General features: G+C 37.0%; 1 protein-coding gene across 3 annotated transcripts; it reads left to right on the forward strand.

Annotated features, from left to right (window-relative positions):
- The first annotated feature begins 523 nt into the window (after nt 1–523).
- LOC123877967 (keratin-associated protein 9-1-like) lies at nt 524–19,174 on the forward strand. 3 transcript variants are annotated; one of them, XM_045924914.1, is made up of 21 exons: nt 524–637; nt 1,951–1,990; nt 3,291–3,346; nt 4,255–4,281; nt 4,831–4,857; nt 5,469–5,495; nt 5,859–5,885; nt 7,540–7,566; nt 7,650–7,676; nt 8,655–8,681; nt 10,613–10,639; nt 10,723–10,749; nt 11,212–11,238; nt 11,671–11,697; nt 12,948–12,974; nt 13,955–13,981; nt 15,441–15,467; nt 17,104–17,130; nt 17,946–17,972; nt 18,623–18,649; nt 18,973–19,174. In XM_045924914.1, the coding sequence occupies exons 1-21, from the start codon at nt 572–574 to the stop codon at nt 19,081–19,083; spliced, it is 732 nt and encodes a 243-aa protein (XP_045780870.1). In that variant the 5' UTR covers nt 524–571; the 3' UTR covers nt 19,084–19,174. The 3 variants fall into 3 exon arrangements, with proteins under 3 accessions (XP_045780870.1, XP_045780871.1, XP_045780872.1); XM_045924915.1 differs by lacking the exon at nt 17,104–17,130; XM_045924916.1 differs by lacking the exon at nt 15,441–15,467.
- Nucleotides 19,175–19,764: the final 590 nt, after the last annotated feature.

A 19,764-nucleotide genomic window follows, 5' to 3' on the forward strand; every position in this document is an offset into this window, starting at 1 on the left:
ATCTCTCTGCCTATTCGACTGCAGCGCTACATCGATTGAAATTATATGGATGAAAGCACCGGCCACACAGGCTGCGTCGCGTAGCGCGTAGCATTGCGTTGTAATGTATGCAACTGTATGAGACATGGCATACCGCTTGCGTGACGTGAAAGTTCGCGTAGACGTAATGCGTGCAGTTATGTCTACGGATTCACGCGCATCACTACGCACGTGTCACGTGTACGTGCGCGCGTGTCAATCGGCTTTTCAAAATTCAAAATATTTTTATTCAAATAAACTTTTACAAGTGCTTTTGAATCGTCAAATAATCTACCACTGGTTCGGAATGCCGTTCCTACCGAGAAGAACCAGCAAGAAACTCGGCGGTTGCTCTTTTCAAGCATTCTATTTACATACAACGCGGTGCCTCCGCGCGACGCTTAGCGGCAAATTTGAAGGCGCCCTTATTGTGGAGGACAACAACAAGAAAAGTTAATTTTCTCTTATCGCGATTGTGACGAATTATATCAGTCATGGTGTCAAAATTAATTGGAAGCCAAATGAAAGCAGCAAATTTGATTCACTCATCGAAATGGCGTCGATTGTATCGTATTCTATTTTGGTCGCGTTTCTTTCTTTAGTATTGAGCGGTGACACGGTAAGAAATAGAAAATATTTTTACTTTTTTTTTATCCAAATCCATACTAATATTATAAATGCGAAAGTGTGTCTGTCTGTCTGCTACCTTTTCACGGCCCAACAGTTTAACCGAATCTGATGACATTTGGTACAGGGTTAGCTTATATCCCGAGGACGGATATATGCTACTTTTTATCCCGGAAAATCAAAGAGTTCCCACGGGATTCCTAAAAACTCATCCGCTTAACCAATTTGTATGAAAGGTACCAAGGTAGCTTGCGTCCCTGTAATTGACATAAGTAACTTTTTATCCCGGAAAATCAAACAGTTCCCACGGGATCTTTAAAAACCTAAATCCACGCGGACGAAGTCGCGGGCATCCTCTAGTAAAATTATAAAGCCAGCGTGGTCTGGTCTAAACTCTTCTCACTCTGAGAAGAAACCCGTGCTCAGTAGTAGGCCGGTAATGGGTTGATCATGATGATGATAATTAGAAGTACTTTTGAATCGTCAAATGCATCTACCACGCACATGTTAGGAATCCCTTTCCTACTGAGGAGATCCAGTCAGAAACTCGGCAGCTGCTCTTGACAAAGATTTAATCTAAATATAATATAATAGGAAAAGGTGACTGACTGACTTGATATAAGTAGATCAGTCAGTCAGTCAAAATTTTATCGTCATTTTACTGTACGCATAGTAAAATTACTATGCCTAACAATCAATCAGCTCCGTCTAATTACAGGCAGCAGTTTATGTTTGAAATTACCCTAAAATTGAAATTGCTCTATCCGAATTGGATTTTATTATAGTTAACAATAATAATTACTTTATTATTAATTACCTACATAGTTAGTATCAATTATATTTTAATTAGTGTAATATCAACTAATTTCTAACTTGATCATGGTCTTTAGTGAGGGCGATTACAATGAATATTGTCAGAAATCAGATTTTTTTTTATTCACATAAGTATAAGTTAGCCCTTGATAGCGATCTCCCTGATGGTAAGTGATGATTCAGTCTAAGATGGAAGCGAGCTAACCTAGAATGTGTATGGTAGTTTTTATTAAACCCATATCCCTTTGGTTTCTACACAGCATCGTACCGTAACTAGATCGCTTAGCGGCACGTCTTTACCGGTAGGATGGTAACTAGCCACGTCCGTAGCCTCCCACCATAGTACCATACCAGTAACAACTCAAGAAATTATAAATTCTGAAACTGCCCTGGGATCTCCCACTTAAAAGTAATATATCCTGCTCCCGATTACGCGATAAAATGTTACCTATTTTGTATTCTATGTGTACCTACTCAGGATTTTTTTTTCAGTTTCGCAATGATAAAACGAGAAAAAATTATTTTTCTGAAGGTAAGTTAGGAACCAGCTTCGTAATATTAAGATATATGGCATTTACATTGCTCGCTAAATATGGACCTCATGAGAAAGCTCAGAGACACAGCAGGCGATGGAGAGAACTATAGAAATGAAGAGAATCGTAGGAGTACCAGAGTAACCGACATGACTTAACGGGTTTGAAGCTGAAGTTGCATGGCTGTGAATTGCTACTTGCCATTATTCGTAAAACTGATGCTCGTTGGGGTCCCAATATGCTCAAATGGTGACTCCGCGCCAGAAACGAAGCGTTGAAAGACCTCCCACTAGATTTCAGTAGAAGAATAGATCGACAAGTTGCAAGGACCATTCAGTTATAAGTTAGCCCTTGACTGCAATCTCACCTGGTGGTAAGTCTAAGATTAAGATGGAAGGGGGCTAACCTGGAAGGGGTATGTCAGTTTTCATTAAACCCATACTCCTTTAGTTAGAGACGAGTGCACAGTAGTGGCCGGCGATCGGTTCAGGCAATGAAATACAAGCGGCGGTAAAACCACAAAAAATGTTACGAGTACAAAATTGAAAATTCATGTCACACTTTTGCAACTGACAGAGTTGGGTCGCCTGGGAAGTGAGATATGGGTGTGATGTTTGAATCGGCGAGCAAATGAGACCGGCTCGTGTGAAAGGCCTTTATATGACCGGCAATTGTGTATGCAAATCAAAATTATAGCCGGATTCTCGGTAGATTTTGCGCCGGAAATTTTCCGGACATGACCTGTCCAAAAAGGTCTCTGTTATGGAAATGAATATTTTATTTTTTAAATCCTGGAAGAATAAATAGAGGTTTCAATCTAAGCTTCAGACAAGGTGTGATTAGATCAAGTTTTCAGCATTTATAAACTAACTAGAGGATGCCCGCGACTTCGTCCACGTGGATGTAAGTTTTTGAAGATCCCGTGGGAAATGTTTGGTTTTCCGGGATAAAAAGTTGTCTGTGTCAATAAAATGGGCGCAAGCTACTTCAGTACCAAATTTCATACAGATCGGTTGAGCGGATGGGTCTTTAGGAATCCCGTCTGAACTCTTTGATTTTCCGGGATAAAAAGTAGCCTATGTCCGTCTCCGGGATATAAGCTAACTCTGTACCTTTCGTCAGAATCGGTTAAAATGTTGGGTCCTGAAAAGGTAGCAGACAGACACAATTGCGCATTTATAATATTAAGTATGGACGAAGGTCTTTCACGCTGACTCTTAATCCACTAGATGTGAGCATCTCCATACAATTTTGCCAGATTTCTGTAGTCATGGTGTTACATTCATCTCTTTTTTCCAGTGAAAAACTATTTTTCCAAACTCACCAACTTCGGGAATTACCAATGTGTAAATGTAGTAAGTGCTATTAATATTTGCTTATTACGTACTTGTACGTGCTGAAATTTTAACAGGGCTCTCTCCGTCACTTACTCCATACGATCGTAGTTCCAATTTCATTTGAATATTAAGCAACCAAAGTCTATGAAATTTTGCAGACATATTTTAGAAACTAATATCTGTGCCTGTGGTGTTTTAGATTGTTCTAAAAATATGTAGTTTTAAAATTACAGGGCCTCAAAGATTTGTATGTGAATTTTTAAGACCGCGTAACGGTGAAACCGAATATTTTAACAGAAATCTGGAAAACCACAGGCATAGATATTAGTTTTTAGAATATGTCTGCAAAATTTCATAGACTTTGGTTGCTTATTATTCAAATGAAATTGGAACTACGTTTGTATGGAGCGAGTCACGGAGGGACCCCTCTAAGCGAAATGATTTTGTCATAGTATTACAATCAGTTAGTTATTGTAAAGTAATTGACTTTGCAAGTAGGCATTGTAAGGTCTACATCTGCTGAGGATGCTCAGTGTGCCTAGTGGGAGATTTTTAAGTATTGATTTAGTATGGAATTGAAACAGCGCCATCTAGTGACAAGAAGATGGCGCTGTTTCAATTCCATACAAAACGCAGTTAACTTTTACGCGATCGAATAGGTTAAAAATCTCCCACTAGGCACACTGGTGTCGGGGCAAAACGTGCGTCGAGTGGTTTTGGGATTTGTGTGGTGTTGAGTGGTGGTGGCTGGCTTTTCCTGGATGTTTATCAGTGGGAGGGCGGGCGGTGCATGTCGCATGCTGCATGTTGCACCATACAGATTTGTTTGGTTTGGCGGATTATAGCAAATTAAGCTATTGGTTCCTTGTATATCATGAACTTCGGCAAAATAACGCCTGCTTCTATAAAAATTGTCTCCTTTTCAGTGCCACAATATGTTCTGTAAGGCTGAAGTAAGTATACCAAGTATTAAAAAAATAACAATTTCTTAGAAATAACAATAAGAAACCTTGGGAACTTTACAACTTCAACAACAATTTTAGCTTAAGGTCTCTACGTCACTCGGTCCATACAAACGTAGTTCGTGTCTCATTGGTATACTAACCAATCAAACTCAATGGAATTTTGTTGAAACGTTCCGGGGACTAATATCTATGCCTGTGGTTTTCCAGATTTCCGTTAAACTATTCGGTTTCAAAGTTAGGCAGTCTTAAAAATTCACATACAAATCTTTGAGCCACTGTAATTATAAAACTACATGTTTTTAGAAAAATCTAAAACACCACAGGCACACATATTAGTTTCTAGAATATATCTGCAAAATTTAATGGACTTTGGTTGCTTATTATTCAAATGAAATTGGGGCTACGATTGTATGGAGTAAGTGACGGAGAGAGCCCTGTTAAAATAATTATGCTTGCGGTCTATTATTTTTTCTGCCATTGGTTACTCACTTGTTTTTCATAATTAATAAGACTGTTATTAATCTTGATGATTTTTAGTGCCTAGGATACCAAGGCCAGGCAACTGTGAGTATTTTTCTAAATCATAACTAAACAGATTGAATCGTTTCCATGTTTAAAATGAGTTTTTCAATCTATTTATTCAGTCAATAAAAATTTACTTCACAAATTAAATAACTAAATCCATACTAATATTATAAATGCAAAAGTGTGTCTGCCTGTCTGTCTGTCTGTCGACTAGCTTTTCACGGCCCAACAGTTTAACCAATTTTGATGTTTGATACAGAGTTAGCTTACATCCCGGGGCTACTTACTTACATAGGCTACTTTTTATCCCGGAAAATCAAAGAGTTCCCACGGGATTCTTAAAGGTCCATCTGTATATTTGTAATTCTCTGTAATCTGTAATTTATATGAAATCTGGCACAGAGGTACACTGCGTCCCGGAAATTGAGATGGGCAAATTATTTACTATACCAGAAAACTACAGTGAGCTAGTGAGTGGGTGAGTGAGTGAGTGAGTGAGTGAATGAATGAGTGAGCAGTGAGTAACAATGCTGGCTGCGTTACCTCGTTGAATGGCCAGCCTAATATGCTGACCGAGGTAATTGCCAAGTCCGGTCACCAAGACGAGTTACAAGGAAAAAATGATTTTCATGGATTATTTTCTTTTTTAGTGCTACGGCGCTTTTTGTAAAGCACAGGTATATAAATTTTCTAAATAATGTTTCATACTATTACTAGCTTTTGTTCGCGACTTTGTTCGAGTGATAGTGATGTGTGAGTGGTAACGATTGGGGATAATCCATGGATAATCTCAATGGATTTTAAGAGTCGAGTCCATTATAAAGAAAAGTAGGTATTATACGACAGATTTAAAACAAAATTACATCGCTCAAGTAGCCAGGTATTTTTAAAATGAGAACAAAAAATATATTAAAAAATAAAACTTAACACAACAATCTTGTTTAAACGGTTTACGTTTGAACAAGATTGTTTATCATTTTTGGGTAAATTTAAAGGGAGCGGTGAATTTTCTTTTACACTATTCAATTATAATTTTTCAGACAAGAGGAGAGCTGTCGAAAGCAACGGTGAGAACATAATAAAAAATTATAATCCATGAGTCCACACAAACTGAGGCATGCTGTGTGATGAGGCAAATATACATCATCATTCATCATCCACATATGGCAGACTGGGTGAGAAAAGTTAAGGCCATAGTCCACAATGCTGGTCAAATACAGATTGGCAGACTTTACACACTTTTGAGAATATGTGGAACGCTCAGGCAATACAGATTTCCTCACGATGTTTTCCTTCGCCGTTAAAGCAACTGATATTCTCTAATGCGCCGGTCATACAGGCCGCGTATGCGTCGCGTCGCGCGTACACGTAGCGCGTAGCATTGCGTTGTAATGTATAGAACTGTATGAGATATGGCATACCGCATGCGTGGCATGAACGTTCGCGTAGACGTAATGCGTGCAGTTATGTCTACGGATTCACGCGCGACACAAGCAAGTGTCACGTGTACGTGCGCGCGTGTCAATCGGCTTTAAAGGTCAGTGAAGTGTGCTTGGGGTCAGACCTCTAACCTCCGAATAAAAAAGCAAAAAATATGTGAGGCAAGTATTACTGCGCAAGTATTTATTTGTCAATAAATCCATTCATTATTTCAACTTTCGCAATATAAATTAGTAGTTAACAGTAGAATCTTCATTCCGAACCGATAGAGTCAAAAAACTGCCGTATTCACAATCATTACTATGAGGTCTCACAGTGCGCTCGAACGCATAGTGTAGGTTCCACCAATCAGATCATTGTAAAATGACGTGACACAGTCATCTGATTGGTGGAACCCACACTGTGCGTTCGAGCACACTATGAGACCTCATAGTAACGTTTGTGAATATGGGTGAAAGACGCGTAGCTTTTTTTTATCTGCTGCTACGATTAACTGTAGCAAATCGTAGTGGCGTAGCTACCGCGTAGCATTTGCGTAGGTCTAGTCTACGACAGGTCCGCAAAACAATAGTGCGTTGTTAGGCACACAGAACTAATAACAACGTACGAACCTAAAATCTAAATCAAAATTATGTTTATTCAAACAGAATTTTACAAGTATATGGATTTTAGAAATATATTTTTATTGTTGGGGGTTTTAAGCGTCCTTTGAATTATGGGGGAAAATAAAACTAATACAAATGACCCACGGACACACCCTCAGGCAAAAATCAAAATATCAAAAAAATAAATCAAAATCAAAACCTAGTTCCATACATTTCGTAACTTATCGCTTCCATACATAGAGAATACACTAAATAGAGAATACAAAGTTTACATTTAATACATTTTTAACCCCCGACCCAAAAAGAGGGGTGTTATAACTTTGACGTGTGTATCTGTGTATCTGTCTGTGGCATCGTAGCTCCTAAACGAATGAACCGATTTTAATTTAGTTTTTTTGTTTGAAAGGTGGCTTCATCGACAGTGTTCTTTCTTAGCTATAATCGAAGAAAATCTTTTCTAGTTTTCTTATAGAGGTTTTTGTGTCGGGGGTTTTTTAAATTTTGAGTTATATGTTATTTTACATTATTTTTCTCTCATTTATTTATTATCTCATTATTACCATATAACATTATATTATTAGACTTAGAAATTAAAAAAATTTATTTATTCAAATAATTTATTAAATTTTTAAAATGCTACATATTTTTTACATTAATTTTTTTTTTGTTTGTTTAGTGTGACGGAATGATGTGTAAATCATTGGTAAATATTAAACCACTAAAAATATTTTGTAAAAATATGATCTGGGGGCTGGGGCTATTACTAAATTATGTTACTTATTTCAGTGCTTTGAGAAAAAATGTCGGCCTCAGGTAAAAAAATAATTATATGTATGTATGTATTGTATTCAGATTCTGTGTGTTCCACGGTCCACCATAGCGCCTAAACTACTGGGCATATTTTGATGAATGAGGTGTCAATTGATTCGATGTAAAGGCCCGGGTGACATAGGCTATATTTTATACGAAAAATTGACCTAACAGATGTTACATCAAAAAAGTGGGGGTCTCCAAAAATATTTTTTTGCTATTGTATCGAATGGGGAGTCAAATGAAAGAGAAGAAAATACTGAATTCATGGGTATTCATGTACAACAACATTAAAATACACCAAATGACAGACAAACAATTTTACTCTAATATTTCAGTGTTGTAAGACTATCGCAGTCGGGTTTTTAACCGACTTCCAAAAAAGGAGGAGGTTCTCAATTCGTCGGGATCTTTTTTTTTATTTTTTTTTTATTTTTTATGTATGTTCCCCGATTAATCAAAGACCCCTGGACCGATTTGGAAATATTTTTTTTTGTTTGAAAGGGTATACTTTGCAGGTGGTCCCATATAAATTTGGTGAAGATCTGATGAATATCTTCGGAGATGGAGAACAGAACTCCTCAATGGATAAGAGCAAATTGCTCGCGATCACTGTAATAGCTTAGTAAACAGTAGGGTTTTAACTGGGCATAGCATATTATAGTACAGTGGGGCCACTAAAAATTGTGAAATAAAAAATTTTCAAAAGAAAAATAAAACCGACTTCAAAAACCAAAAACACTAAAAAGTAGAAAATAATTTTTGTTTAGCTACACATGTAATGTACCTAGGTATGAAGTCGGGCGAGCTTCACTCTTGGATTTCTAATTTTGTTTTAATATTATGCTCGCTCGACTTCATACCTAGGTACATTACATGTGTAGCTAAACAAAAATTATTTTCTACTTTTTAGTGTTTTTGGTTTTTTAGTTTTCAACTTTATCTTGTTTGTATTTATTTATTTTGTCTTTCTTTGTACAGTGTGTAGGAGCATTGTGCTCGTCAAAGGTAAGTTCAGGTGTAAAAATCTATACTAATAAATAAAATTGGAGTGTCTGTCTGTAATTTCGAAATAACTACCGCATATTAAGGTCATATGGTTATTTGAACGATACTATAACTGAATCACACGTTTTTAAAATTTTTGTCTGTCTGTCTGTCTGTCTGTCTGTCTGTCTGTCTGTCTGTTTGAAAAGGCTAATCTTGGAAACGGCTGAACCGATTTTGACGGGATTTTCACAGACAAGTAGAGAATTGACCAGGGAGTAAAATAGGCTACTTTTTTAACCGACTTTCAAAAAGGGAGTTGTGTTTTTCTACCTATGTACACCGAAATCTCCGAGATTTCTGAACCGATTTGCGTCATTTCTTTTTTAATCGATATAGGAACTTTGCGACATTGTTTCCTATAAAATTTGGAGTCCAACTCCTCAATCCTGATGCTGCAGGGGATCTGACCAATCCACGCGGGCGAAGCTGCGGGCATCAGCTAGTCATTAATAATAGTTATTTGTTCAACAAGATAGCAAAATTTATTTTTGCTGCGAGTGCCTAGTTTGAACCCCGAGCGGGCGAAGGATTCTATAATAATAATTATATAATAAGTTAGAATCCTGAGTGTAGCGAGGGGTTCAAAGGCACAAGAAACAAAAATTTTGCTATCGTGTGATACATACAACTTTTCACCTCGATAGCGAAAACACAAGATCTAAGAAAATAATTATTTATTGAAACACTAAGATATTTTTATATCCATGTATATTACATGTTTATATGATAAAACCAGTTTCTGAGTAGATCTTCACACTTTTAACAAATTTCCAATCGTTAAATAATTCAAAGGCTTTCAAGTATTTTTCACGCCACTTTTCCGGAACAATGTTTAATTCAGCGTTAGACACTGATTCCTTTAATAACTGATGGTTTTAAATTGTCACTAGAATAACTCATTTTCTTATTTTTAAAACTTTTACAACAATTATCTACAAAGGAATTAGATAGGTATGTTTTTATTAAGCTTTAGACCTCATAGACAATTTTTCTTTTGTTTTTCCGCCATGTTTTATTCCTTTTTAATCTGCGTTCGGAATTGTGTCAATCATAAAATAAAATATATTAATAATATATCAATATTAATTTTCTTTTTCGTTTCATCTTGTGTTACAAATTGAATTGAAGTTATCTTGTGTGAATTGTAAAGTCTAAAACACATTTTAACAAAAAGCAAATATTTCAAATAATAAAATAGAGAGTTAAAAAAAATATAATATACAACATTTCCGAATGTTTCCGAATGTTTCTTGTGACGATGAATTGAATAAATGCCATCGATGATAAAAGCCAATCCAAAGCATTCTAAAAAAAAAATACACAACATAAGAATAATTCATCTACGACTTACCAGGCTGCATGGTCTACTATTTTTTCTCACTGGTTTTAAGTTTCACAAAACCAGTGAGCAAATTTCAATGTTGCTCACTGGTTTTAGGCAGCAAAGGCGCCCTGTTTGAGCTAGAGAGGTGAAAATGTACATTGCAGTTCTATGATAATATTTTTTGGAGCCGGTGCCAATCACACTAATATTATAAAGGAGAAAGTTTGTATGTGTGTGTGTGTGTGTGTGTGTATGTTGGTTACTCCTTCACGCAAAAACTACTGGACGGATTGGGCTGAAATTTTAAATAGAGATAGATTATACCCTGGATTAGCACATAGGTTACTTTTTATCCCGGAAAATCAAAGAGTTCCCACGGGAATTAAAAAAACCTACATCCACGCGAACGAAGTCGCGGGCATCAGCTAGTTTATTACAAGCCACACAAACCGTTTATTCTTCATACTGTTTTGGGCTTCCACATTGGTACCTTATTGGCACCGACTCCAAAACAAAATCCTTTTTTTATTGATACGAGTTTCACGATCTAAGCTTTCTTTTTCAGTGCGATGGAAAACAATGCAATTCTAATGTAAGTGAACTTCCATTGTTGGGTCCCGCATTATTTATCCATTCGAAGAAAAGTAAAATTAAATACGACTTTTATTATTTTAGTGCGTCGGCGGAAGTTGCTCTTCTGACGTAAGTATTATAAAACCACAAGTAATTTAATGATCTAATCCTTATTAATATTATAAATGCAAAAGTGTCTCTGTCTGCTTGTCTGTTACCTTTTCCGACATTAACCGCTTTTTCAAACTTCATTGTACGATAATTGTACGTGATGGTAACTCAGATCCTCTCAAACTCTATCAGAAACATTACCACAAATCTCAACAATAATTGTACAAAATTTCACCACCATCGAACAATTTTAGAACCGCTATGTATAGCGTGCAAAACTTGGGTTCAATGCCCCGCCTACGATGCGGCATTGACCACGCGGTATCTATCTACGCAACGTTCGTAGACCTCTAGTGTCAGTCAGATGTTTTATTTGCACTACAGTGCGAAATTTTTAAAAATACAGAAATTCTTTTTTCCGCGTTTTTTTTTTATTGGTATCTTATAAATAACACCCTGTATAGATTTCTTTTCTTACAGGCCTTAGGACTGGACGCAATATCACACGTAAATATTGTCAGTAATTTAATTAACCAATGTACACCGTTGACCTAGTGACTAGCTTAATCAGCTGGGTATCGTAAGTTCCTAGATTCGAACCCTAGTCGAGCCAAAAAAAAAATCTGTCAAGAAATTCTCAAGCAACGATGGTCGGCGGACTCCGTGCCTGGGAGAGCACGTAAAAACGAAAGTCTTTGATCCTGCGTCTGATGATCTCTCTCTGATTACCGTCCCATCGCACTATGACATAAGGAATACAGAGTGTGCGTTTCTATTGGATTCGGTTATGGTTTCGGTTTTTTTCGAATATCCAATAGACAATAGTTTCTATCACTTAGGGAGCTCCTTGCAGTTATTAAAAATATTTTTTCACTAACTTCCTAAAAGGCAGAAGTTCTCCATTCTTGTAATATTTTTAATTACTATGTTTTTTTATAGTGCAACGGTGGAACCTGTCGTTCAAAGGTAAGAAATTTTTATTTTCTCAAATTTATTACTATACATATAATACACATGTTTACAGACTTTTATTTAATGTGCCCTATTAGCACAGTATGCAGAGAGACGCAGTACTCCGACGCCTCTAATCTCGTGGTAAATTATTGTACCACTAGCGACCCGCCCCGGCTTCGCACGGGCGGACATTACTAATTACAATTTTAAATTCGTAATATCTTTTGAATGGATTGTCCAATTGGAATAAAATAAAAAGTAATTTATAGCTATTGAAACAATGTTGCTCAATAAATAGTTTATTTGGATAAGGATTAGTATTTGACGATACTATCGCGGACTTTTTTGTAGGCATTATTGAGTTCTACAACTTTTCTATAGAAGTCAACCATACATCTCTAACCATTTAGGCAGCGTTCGCGAGAATCGTTAACGTACGGCAGTTTTTTCGACGCCTTACTCCACAATTTTCACTACCACGAAAAATCCTATCTATTTTCCGGGATAAAATATAAACCTATACGGATTCGGAAGAATCCCTAAGTAATAGTAAAAGAAATTTTGAAATCGTTGCAGTAGTTTTTGAGCCTATTCAATACAAACATACAAAAATACAAAGGTTTCCTCTTTATAATATTAGTATAGATAACGACTCCGCTATGACTGCCATAGGTCCCGGAGTCCCGAATTACCGTATGATTGTTCTGTCTAGATCATTAGTTTCCAAAGTGATCCAGGTGCACCCCCAGAGGTGGTAAAAAAAAAGTCTGGGAACCTCTGGTCTAAATGGTTCGTCGAACCTCTGGTAGGTCAGTACTCAGCAGTACTATCCTTACTGCACTTGCTGGCTCTTCTCGGTAGGAAAGGCGTTCCGAACCAGTGGTAGATGCTCTTGACGATTCCAAAATACTTGTAAAATTCTAACTGAATAAAAATATTTTGAATTTGAATTTGATTTACAGTTTGTGATCAAATCTTGTAATTGAATTTTAGACAGATTCCCCAACCCATTGAGCTAAAATTTGGAACACATATAATCAAACTTCGATGAAAAATGCAATAATATGATACCATAGAGATGATTTCATGATAGAGCGGAGAAATGGCTATAGGAACTCCTTAACTTCTCATTGGATCTATCTTGACAAATACCTTTCGGCTCCATAATGAAGCCGAAAGGTCCGGTTTAGTACAGGATTTAAATAAAAACTTATTTTAAAAAGTTTAGTTTTCATTTTGATATATATTTTTCTCTATTTCAGACAAATGGAGATAACACTGTAGCTACGGTAAAGACATAGTCTCTAGTGAAACTTTTTTTTTTAAGTTAACGTTAACTGTTAAGATAGACTAAGTGCTCAACGATTTGTATGCAAATTTTTGAGCCTGTTTTACTTTAAACTACTCATTTTTGTAGAAATCTTAAAACCAGAGCACTGACATCATTCACTCTTACCACTGACTCGTATTTTTAATTTGTGATTTTAGGCTTATTTCGTGGTTTAACGACACTATTATAATGTGGATAAATAAATAAATAAAAGTTTATTCAGCTCAACAAAATCACAAAAAAAAAGAATAAAAATAACGATTACATACCACCGGATACGGATAAATATAATAAAATCACCAAATTAATCGTGGTATGTACCTGTTATCCACATTATAATATCCAAAACATGTCCACAAAATTGAGTCATTTCTTTTACATTCACCACCAACCAAATTACATTGTTGTAAGTTGGTATAAATCTGCCACTTAGGGCATTAGGACCCAAGTGTAAATTGTCAAGTGTAAACAAGTGTAAATTAATTTATAACACCCCCGACAAGTAAACGTTACAGTAACTAGAAAAGAGCTGATAACTTTCAAACGGCTGAACCGATTTTCTTGGATTGTCTAGCTAATAACACTCTCGATCAAGCCACCTTCCAAACAAAAAATAGTAGATTAAAATCGGTTCATTAGTTTAGGAGCTACGATGCAACAGACAGATACACAGATACGCAGATACACAGATACGCAGATACACAGATACACACGTCAAACTTATAACAACCGTCTTTTTGTCGGGTCACCTAAGTTACACTAATTGTAATTTTCTATTGTAACTTTGGAATATTTACTGATTCAATTTACTTTAACTATCACGCTTTTTAAGTTAAAACTTTCTACTATTGAAACTTACCTGCTAAGTACTACTATAGGCTCAATGTTACATCCTAAGTAATAATTATACAGACCTACTAGCAAAAATACTTTTTTCAGTGCGAAGGTGGTGTCTGCCAAGCAAAGGTACCAACTAATTTGTTTTTTTTTTGTTTTTTTTTCTTAAAAGAATATTAGCCATGCTAATCATGATTAATACTCCCCTTTCCCCTCCAATTAAGCTTAAAGCTTGTACCAGGAGTGGGTACGACAATAATGCAACGGGTGGGGTTTGAACCGCCGACCTTTCGGATTTCAGTCCGCTTCTCAACTGTTGAGCTATCGAGACTCCAATTTGTAACACTGATTAGTTAATCAAATAATTATGGGAAGTTTCCTTAGCACGCGCTTCAGTGCTACCCATACAAACGCAGTTTAGTTCTCATTAGACTATTATTGACCAATCAAACTGGAAGAAATGTAAACTTAATATCTGTGTCACATACAGTTTGACAGATTTCCGTAAAAATATCGAGTTTTAAAGTAACACGGGTATGTAAATACTTGAGCCCGTGTAACTTTGAAACTAAATGTTGGAACGGAAATCTGGCAAACGGCAGACACAGAATGACTTCCTAGAATGTTACACACATTGAATTGATTGTTGAATGTGAAACATTAAGAGGGCTCTCTCCGTCACTCGTTTCATAATTTTGCAGACATATTCTAGAAACTAATATCTATGTCTGTAGTTTTCCAGATTTCTGTTAAAATATTCGGTTTCAAAGTTACGCGGTCTTAAAAAAATTCATACAAATCTTTGAGCCCCTGTAATTTTAAAACTACATATTTTTAGAAAAATCTAAAACACCACAGACACAGATATTAGAATATGTCTGCAAAATTTCATGGACTTTGGTTTTTTTTTTTTTTTTGTTGACGCTGGGGAATGCATTTACGCATCCCCCCCGGAGGGAAAGTATGTGGGACTCGCCGGCCGAGAGGCGACCGGAATACCCACTAAACCCCAGCGGCGCTACTGCGCGTTGCCTGGCGACTGGGTCACGGGAACGGCCGAAGCAAACAACCGCAACCCAGCCAGCGACGTCTGCCGAGGCAGACCCTCCACTGGGGACCTGCTCGGTCCCCACCACCGCACCTCCGGGACGCACCAACGAAGTGCGTCCCCCGACCCTGGGACGCGCACGTCGCCCGTGTCCCGTCCTACGCTTCGTCCACTGTGCCCTCTGCTAGTCAGAGGGACACGTGGAGAAACCTCCCCCCCCTGCCAGGTCATTAGCCATAGCCAACAATATCTCCGAAGAGAAATTATTAGCCATGTTACCGGGGCGCACCGGCCCGAACACTGCTCTTCCCCTCGGACGCATCCAAAAGGGACCAGCAGCATCCAGGCACACTGGGAGGTTACCTGGCTGGCGCCCCATGGACTTTGGTTGCTTAATATTCAAATGAAATTGGAACTACGATTGTATGAAACGAGTGACGGAGAGCCCTGTTAAGTTTGATTGGTTGAAATTCAAATGAGAGCTGAACTCCGTTTACTTGGCACTAGGTACCAATTCTAAACTGTGTTTGTATATTCTAGTGTTCGGGGAAGAATTGTACCGCAAAGGTAAGTATCGATCGTTTTCTTTTATTCTTAACCCCCGACCCAAAATGAGGGTTATTATAAGTTTGACGTGTGTATCTGTGTATCTGTCTGTGGAAACGTAGCTCCTAAACTAATGAACCGATTTTAATTCAGTTTTTTATGTTTGAAAGGTGGCTTGATCGAGGGTGTTCTTAGCTATCATCCAAGAAAATCTGTTTAGCCGTTTGAAAGCTATCAGCTCTTTTCTAGTTACCTTCACTTGTCGGGGGTGTTATAAATTTTTAATTTACACTTGTATCTATAATAATTTTGTGAAAGTCCACTATTGGAAGCCGGCCTTCCGAAATGACCTTCACCACACCCGGCCCTCAGTCTTCCTCGTCCAGTCACCTCCCGTATCTTCTTTATAACGATGGTCCATCGTGCTGGAAGATGTTCCAAGCTACGCTAAGATAAATAGTCTTCTCTCTAGAACTTTCCAGTTGCAAAGCCGAAAGGAAGGGTTATGATTTTAGCAGTCTATGTATGTATGTATATATGTAAATATGTATGTATGTTTGTATCCAGATTCTGTGTGTTCCACCGTAGCGCCTAAACTACTGAGCCGATTTTGATGAATGAGGTGTCAATCGATTCTATGTAATGGCCCGGGTGACATAGGCTATACTTTATACGAAAAAAATCGGCCTGACGGAAGTTACATCAAAAAAAGTGAGGCTCTCAAATTTTTTTTATTGCTATTGTGTCGAGTGGGATGTCCAACGAAAGAGGAAAAAATTCTGAGTTCATAAATATAAATATAGTTATTATTAAAATATACCAAGCGACAGAAACCCCAATTTACTATAATTAAATTCGTTTCGATTAGACATAACAGGTGGCGCCACTAGCTGCTTACAACGCACAGAAACCCCATTTTATTATAATTTTATTATTTCTCATTCAGCAGCACCACCTATTGGCTATTTGCGAGACCTCGGTTATTCGTCGCATCATAGACTTATTAAAACGGAAAAGTTTCAAATAAAAAAAAGTAAAAAAAACTATAACCCGACTACGGAAAAAATGAGACAACTTGATTCCGACTTGGTACAAGTAAAATAAGCTAAAAAGAAAGAAACAAGATTGTGCTTAGTGCTATCATCGTCTTGATTGAGATTCAATACAAAGGCCGTGGTCGTGCTTTGTCGACAGCGTATTTCTTATCCTTGATTGACGGCATTCCCAATGATTTTATTTGTCTACCAAATTAGAACATTTTCTTTTTGCTGTCGACAACGCACGACCACGGCCTTTGTATTGAATCTCAATCAAGACGATGATAGCACTAAGCACAATCTTGTTTCTTTCTTTTTAGCTTATTTTACTTGTACCAAGTCGGGTTCAAGTTGTTTCATTTTTTCCGTAGTCGGGTTATAGTTTTTTAAAACTACATATTTTTAGAAAAATCAAGACACAGATATTAGTTTCTAGAATATGTCTGCAAAATTTCATGGACTTTGGTTGCTTAATATTCAAATGAAATTGGAATTACGATTGTATGAAACGAGTGACGGAGAGAGCCCTCTTAAGTTCGATTGGTTGAAATTCAAATGAGAGCTGAACTCCGTTTACTTGGCACTAGGTACCAATTCTAAACTGTGTTTGTATATTCTAGTGTTCGGGGAAGCATTGTACCGCAAAGGTAAGTATCGATCGTTTTCTTTTATTCTTAACCCCCGACCCAAAATGAGGGTTATTATAAGTTTGACGTGTGTATCTGTGTATCTGTCTGTGGAAACGTAGCTCCTAAACTAATGAACCGATTTTAATTCAGTTTTTTATGTTTGAAAGGTGGCTTGATCGAGGGTGTTCTTAGCTATCATCCAAGAAAATCTGTTTAGCCGTTTGAAAGCTATCAGCTCTTTTCTAGTTACCTTCACTTGTCGGGGGTGTTATAAATTTTTAATTTACACTTGTATCTATAATAATTTTGTGAAAGTCCACTATTGGAAGCCGGCCTTCCGAAATGACCTTCACCACACCCGGCCCTCAGTCTTCCTCGTCCAGTCACCTCCCGTATCTTCTTTATAACGATGGTCCATCGTGCTGGAAGATGTTCCAAGCTACGCTAAGATAAATAGTCTTCTCTCTAGAACTTTCCAGTTGCAAAGCCGAAAGGAAGGGTTATGATTCTAGCAGTCTATGTATGTATGTATATATGTAAATATGTATGTATGTTTGTATCCAGATTCTGTGTGTTCGCTAAGATAAATAGTCTTCTCTCTAGAAATTTCCAGTTCCGATAAATCAGGTGTGATTGTGGTCAAGCGCTTACCTATAGTGAATAAAAAAATAAAAAAATTCATGTATACAATCTTTCAAGTTCTCGTTATAATTAAGTACATGGATAATCTTCGATGCAGGAGCATATTTTTAATAGCTTTCTAAACTCGTTTGAAAGAAAGACTAAAATTGATTTATTTTTACCTATACCTACTCATAAATTAAATATTTCAGTGTGAAGGAGAGGTCTGCTTGGCTAAGGTACAATTTAATTTAAGGTACAATTTACAACAAAAAAAAAAAAAAAAAAAAAAATAGGTACAATTTTGTTTTATTCTTGTTTCGGAAAACAATACCTACTTTACATAATTAATTAAGTATTTTACATTCTAGAGATGGATGGTTACTTTTCAAATCCAGAAGTTCCCACGGAATTTTCAAAAACAAATCTTACGTGGACAAAGACGTGGGATAGACGTGGACGTAGTAACTAATAAAAAAAATCAAAAGCCTCAATAGCTCAACGGTTATAGGAGTGGACTGAATACCGAAAGGTCGGCGGTTCAAACCCCAGCCGTTGCACTATTGTCGTACCCACTCCTAGCACAAGCTTTACGCTTAGTTGGAGGGGAAAGGGGAATGTTAGTCATGATTAAAATGGCTAATATTCTTTTAAAAAAAATATTAATAAAAAGAATACCCGGCTGAGTTTGTTGTAGACTCTTCTCAGACCTGGGCGCGTTTGGAACCCTCGTACCTTTAGTTTTAAGTTTGCGTAGTTAATTATCACCACTATATTATCATCTTACAAATCGAACTAACTTTCTTTCTTTCTGACCATCAAAAAGGGTACAATAGCATCTACTTTGAATAAATGATAATATTATGACTTTTGAAATAATGTGTTTCAGTGTTCGGGGCCTAACTGCACAGCTAGTGTAAGAAAATGTTTAGTTTTCTATTTTTAACCCCCGACCCAAAAAGAGGGGTGTTATAAGTTTGACGTGTGTATCTGACTGTGGCATCGTAGCTCCTAAAGTAATGAACCGATTTTAATTTAGTTTTTTTTGTTTGAAAGGTGGCTTGATCGAGAGTGTTCCGTACAATCCAAGAAAATCGATTCAGTCGTTTGAAAGTTATCAGCTCTTTTCTAGTTATTACTGTAACCTTCACTTGTCGGGGGTGTTAATTTACACTTGTTAGCTCTATCTTACTTGAATAGGGTATAGTTTGAAAATAATTTAATGTTTTATTTTTACAGTGCAATGGCTTCAACTGTAAATACGAGCAGCAAAATATGAAGGTTCAAACCTGGAACAACAACCCAGCTGTCCCACTACTGAACTTAGCTTTCCAGGCAGAGCTTATCTAACTAAATTTTTTTTTTCTTTTTTTTTCCCCCTGTTATTATCTGCAATCAGTCGGGGGTCTATAAGCAGATTATTTGGGCTAAATTTGGGATTTAAAACGGAAGGGCCAATGCTCCAACGTCCATCAGATATCGAGCCCGTCAGCTCATTTTAATCTTTTAACTCTGGGGGCGGCTAGAAGTGAGTTGGCAAGTATCTAACTAAATAAACCACTGGATTGTATTTTACCTTATTTATAGTGTTTTTTTTTATTTCATCACTAGCTGATGCCCGCGACTTCGACCGCGTTGATCTAGGTTTTTAAAAATCCCGTGGGAATTCTTTAATTTTCCGGGATAAAAAGTAGCCTATGTGCTAATCCAGAGTATAATCTATCTCCACTTTAAACAACCCAATCCAAAAAAAAAAAAATTAAAAAAAAATTAAAAAAAAATCCTTTCGGTAGTTTTTGCGTGAAGGAGTAACAAACATATACACAAACTTTCCCCTTTATAATATTAGTGTGATCAACCTATCGTCGCCGGCTAACTACTGAGCACAGCTGGACGTCTCCTCAATTTTTATATTTTAACTAGATGATGCCCGCGACTTCGTTCACGTGGATTTAGGTTTTTTAGAAATCCCGTTGGAACTCTGTAATTTTTCGGGGATAGAATGTCCCCTATGTCAGTTGCCTGGATGCA

The sequence above is a fragment of the Maniola jurtina genome, chromosome 25 (genome assembly GCF_905333055.1).
Source record: "Maniola jurtina chromosome 25, ilManJurt1.1, whole genome shotgun sequence".
Lineage (NCBI taxonomy): Eukaryota > Metazoa > Arthropoda > Insecta > Lepidoptera > Nymphalidae > Maniola > Maniola jurtina.

Bases quoted from the DNA above. Each gene is read 5' to 3' on its own strand.
- LOC123877967 (XM_045924914.1), top strand. From the start codon at position 572: ATGGCGTCGATTGTATCGTATTCTATTTTGGTCGCGTTTCTTTCTTTA. The intron at 10,750-11,211 runs GTAAGTATTATA...CTTTTCTTACAG, and splicing joins GCGGAAGTTGCTCTTCTGAC to GCCTTAGGACTGGACGCAAT. The intron at 17,131-17,945 runs GTAAGTATCGAT...TAAATATTTCAG, and splicing joins GGAAGCATTGTACCGCAAAG to TGTGAAGGAGAGGTCTGCTT.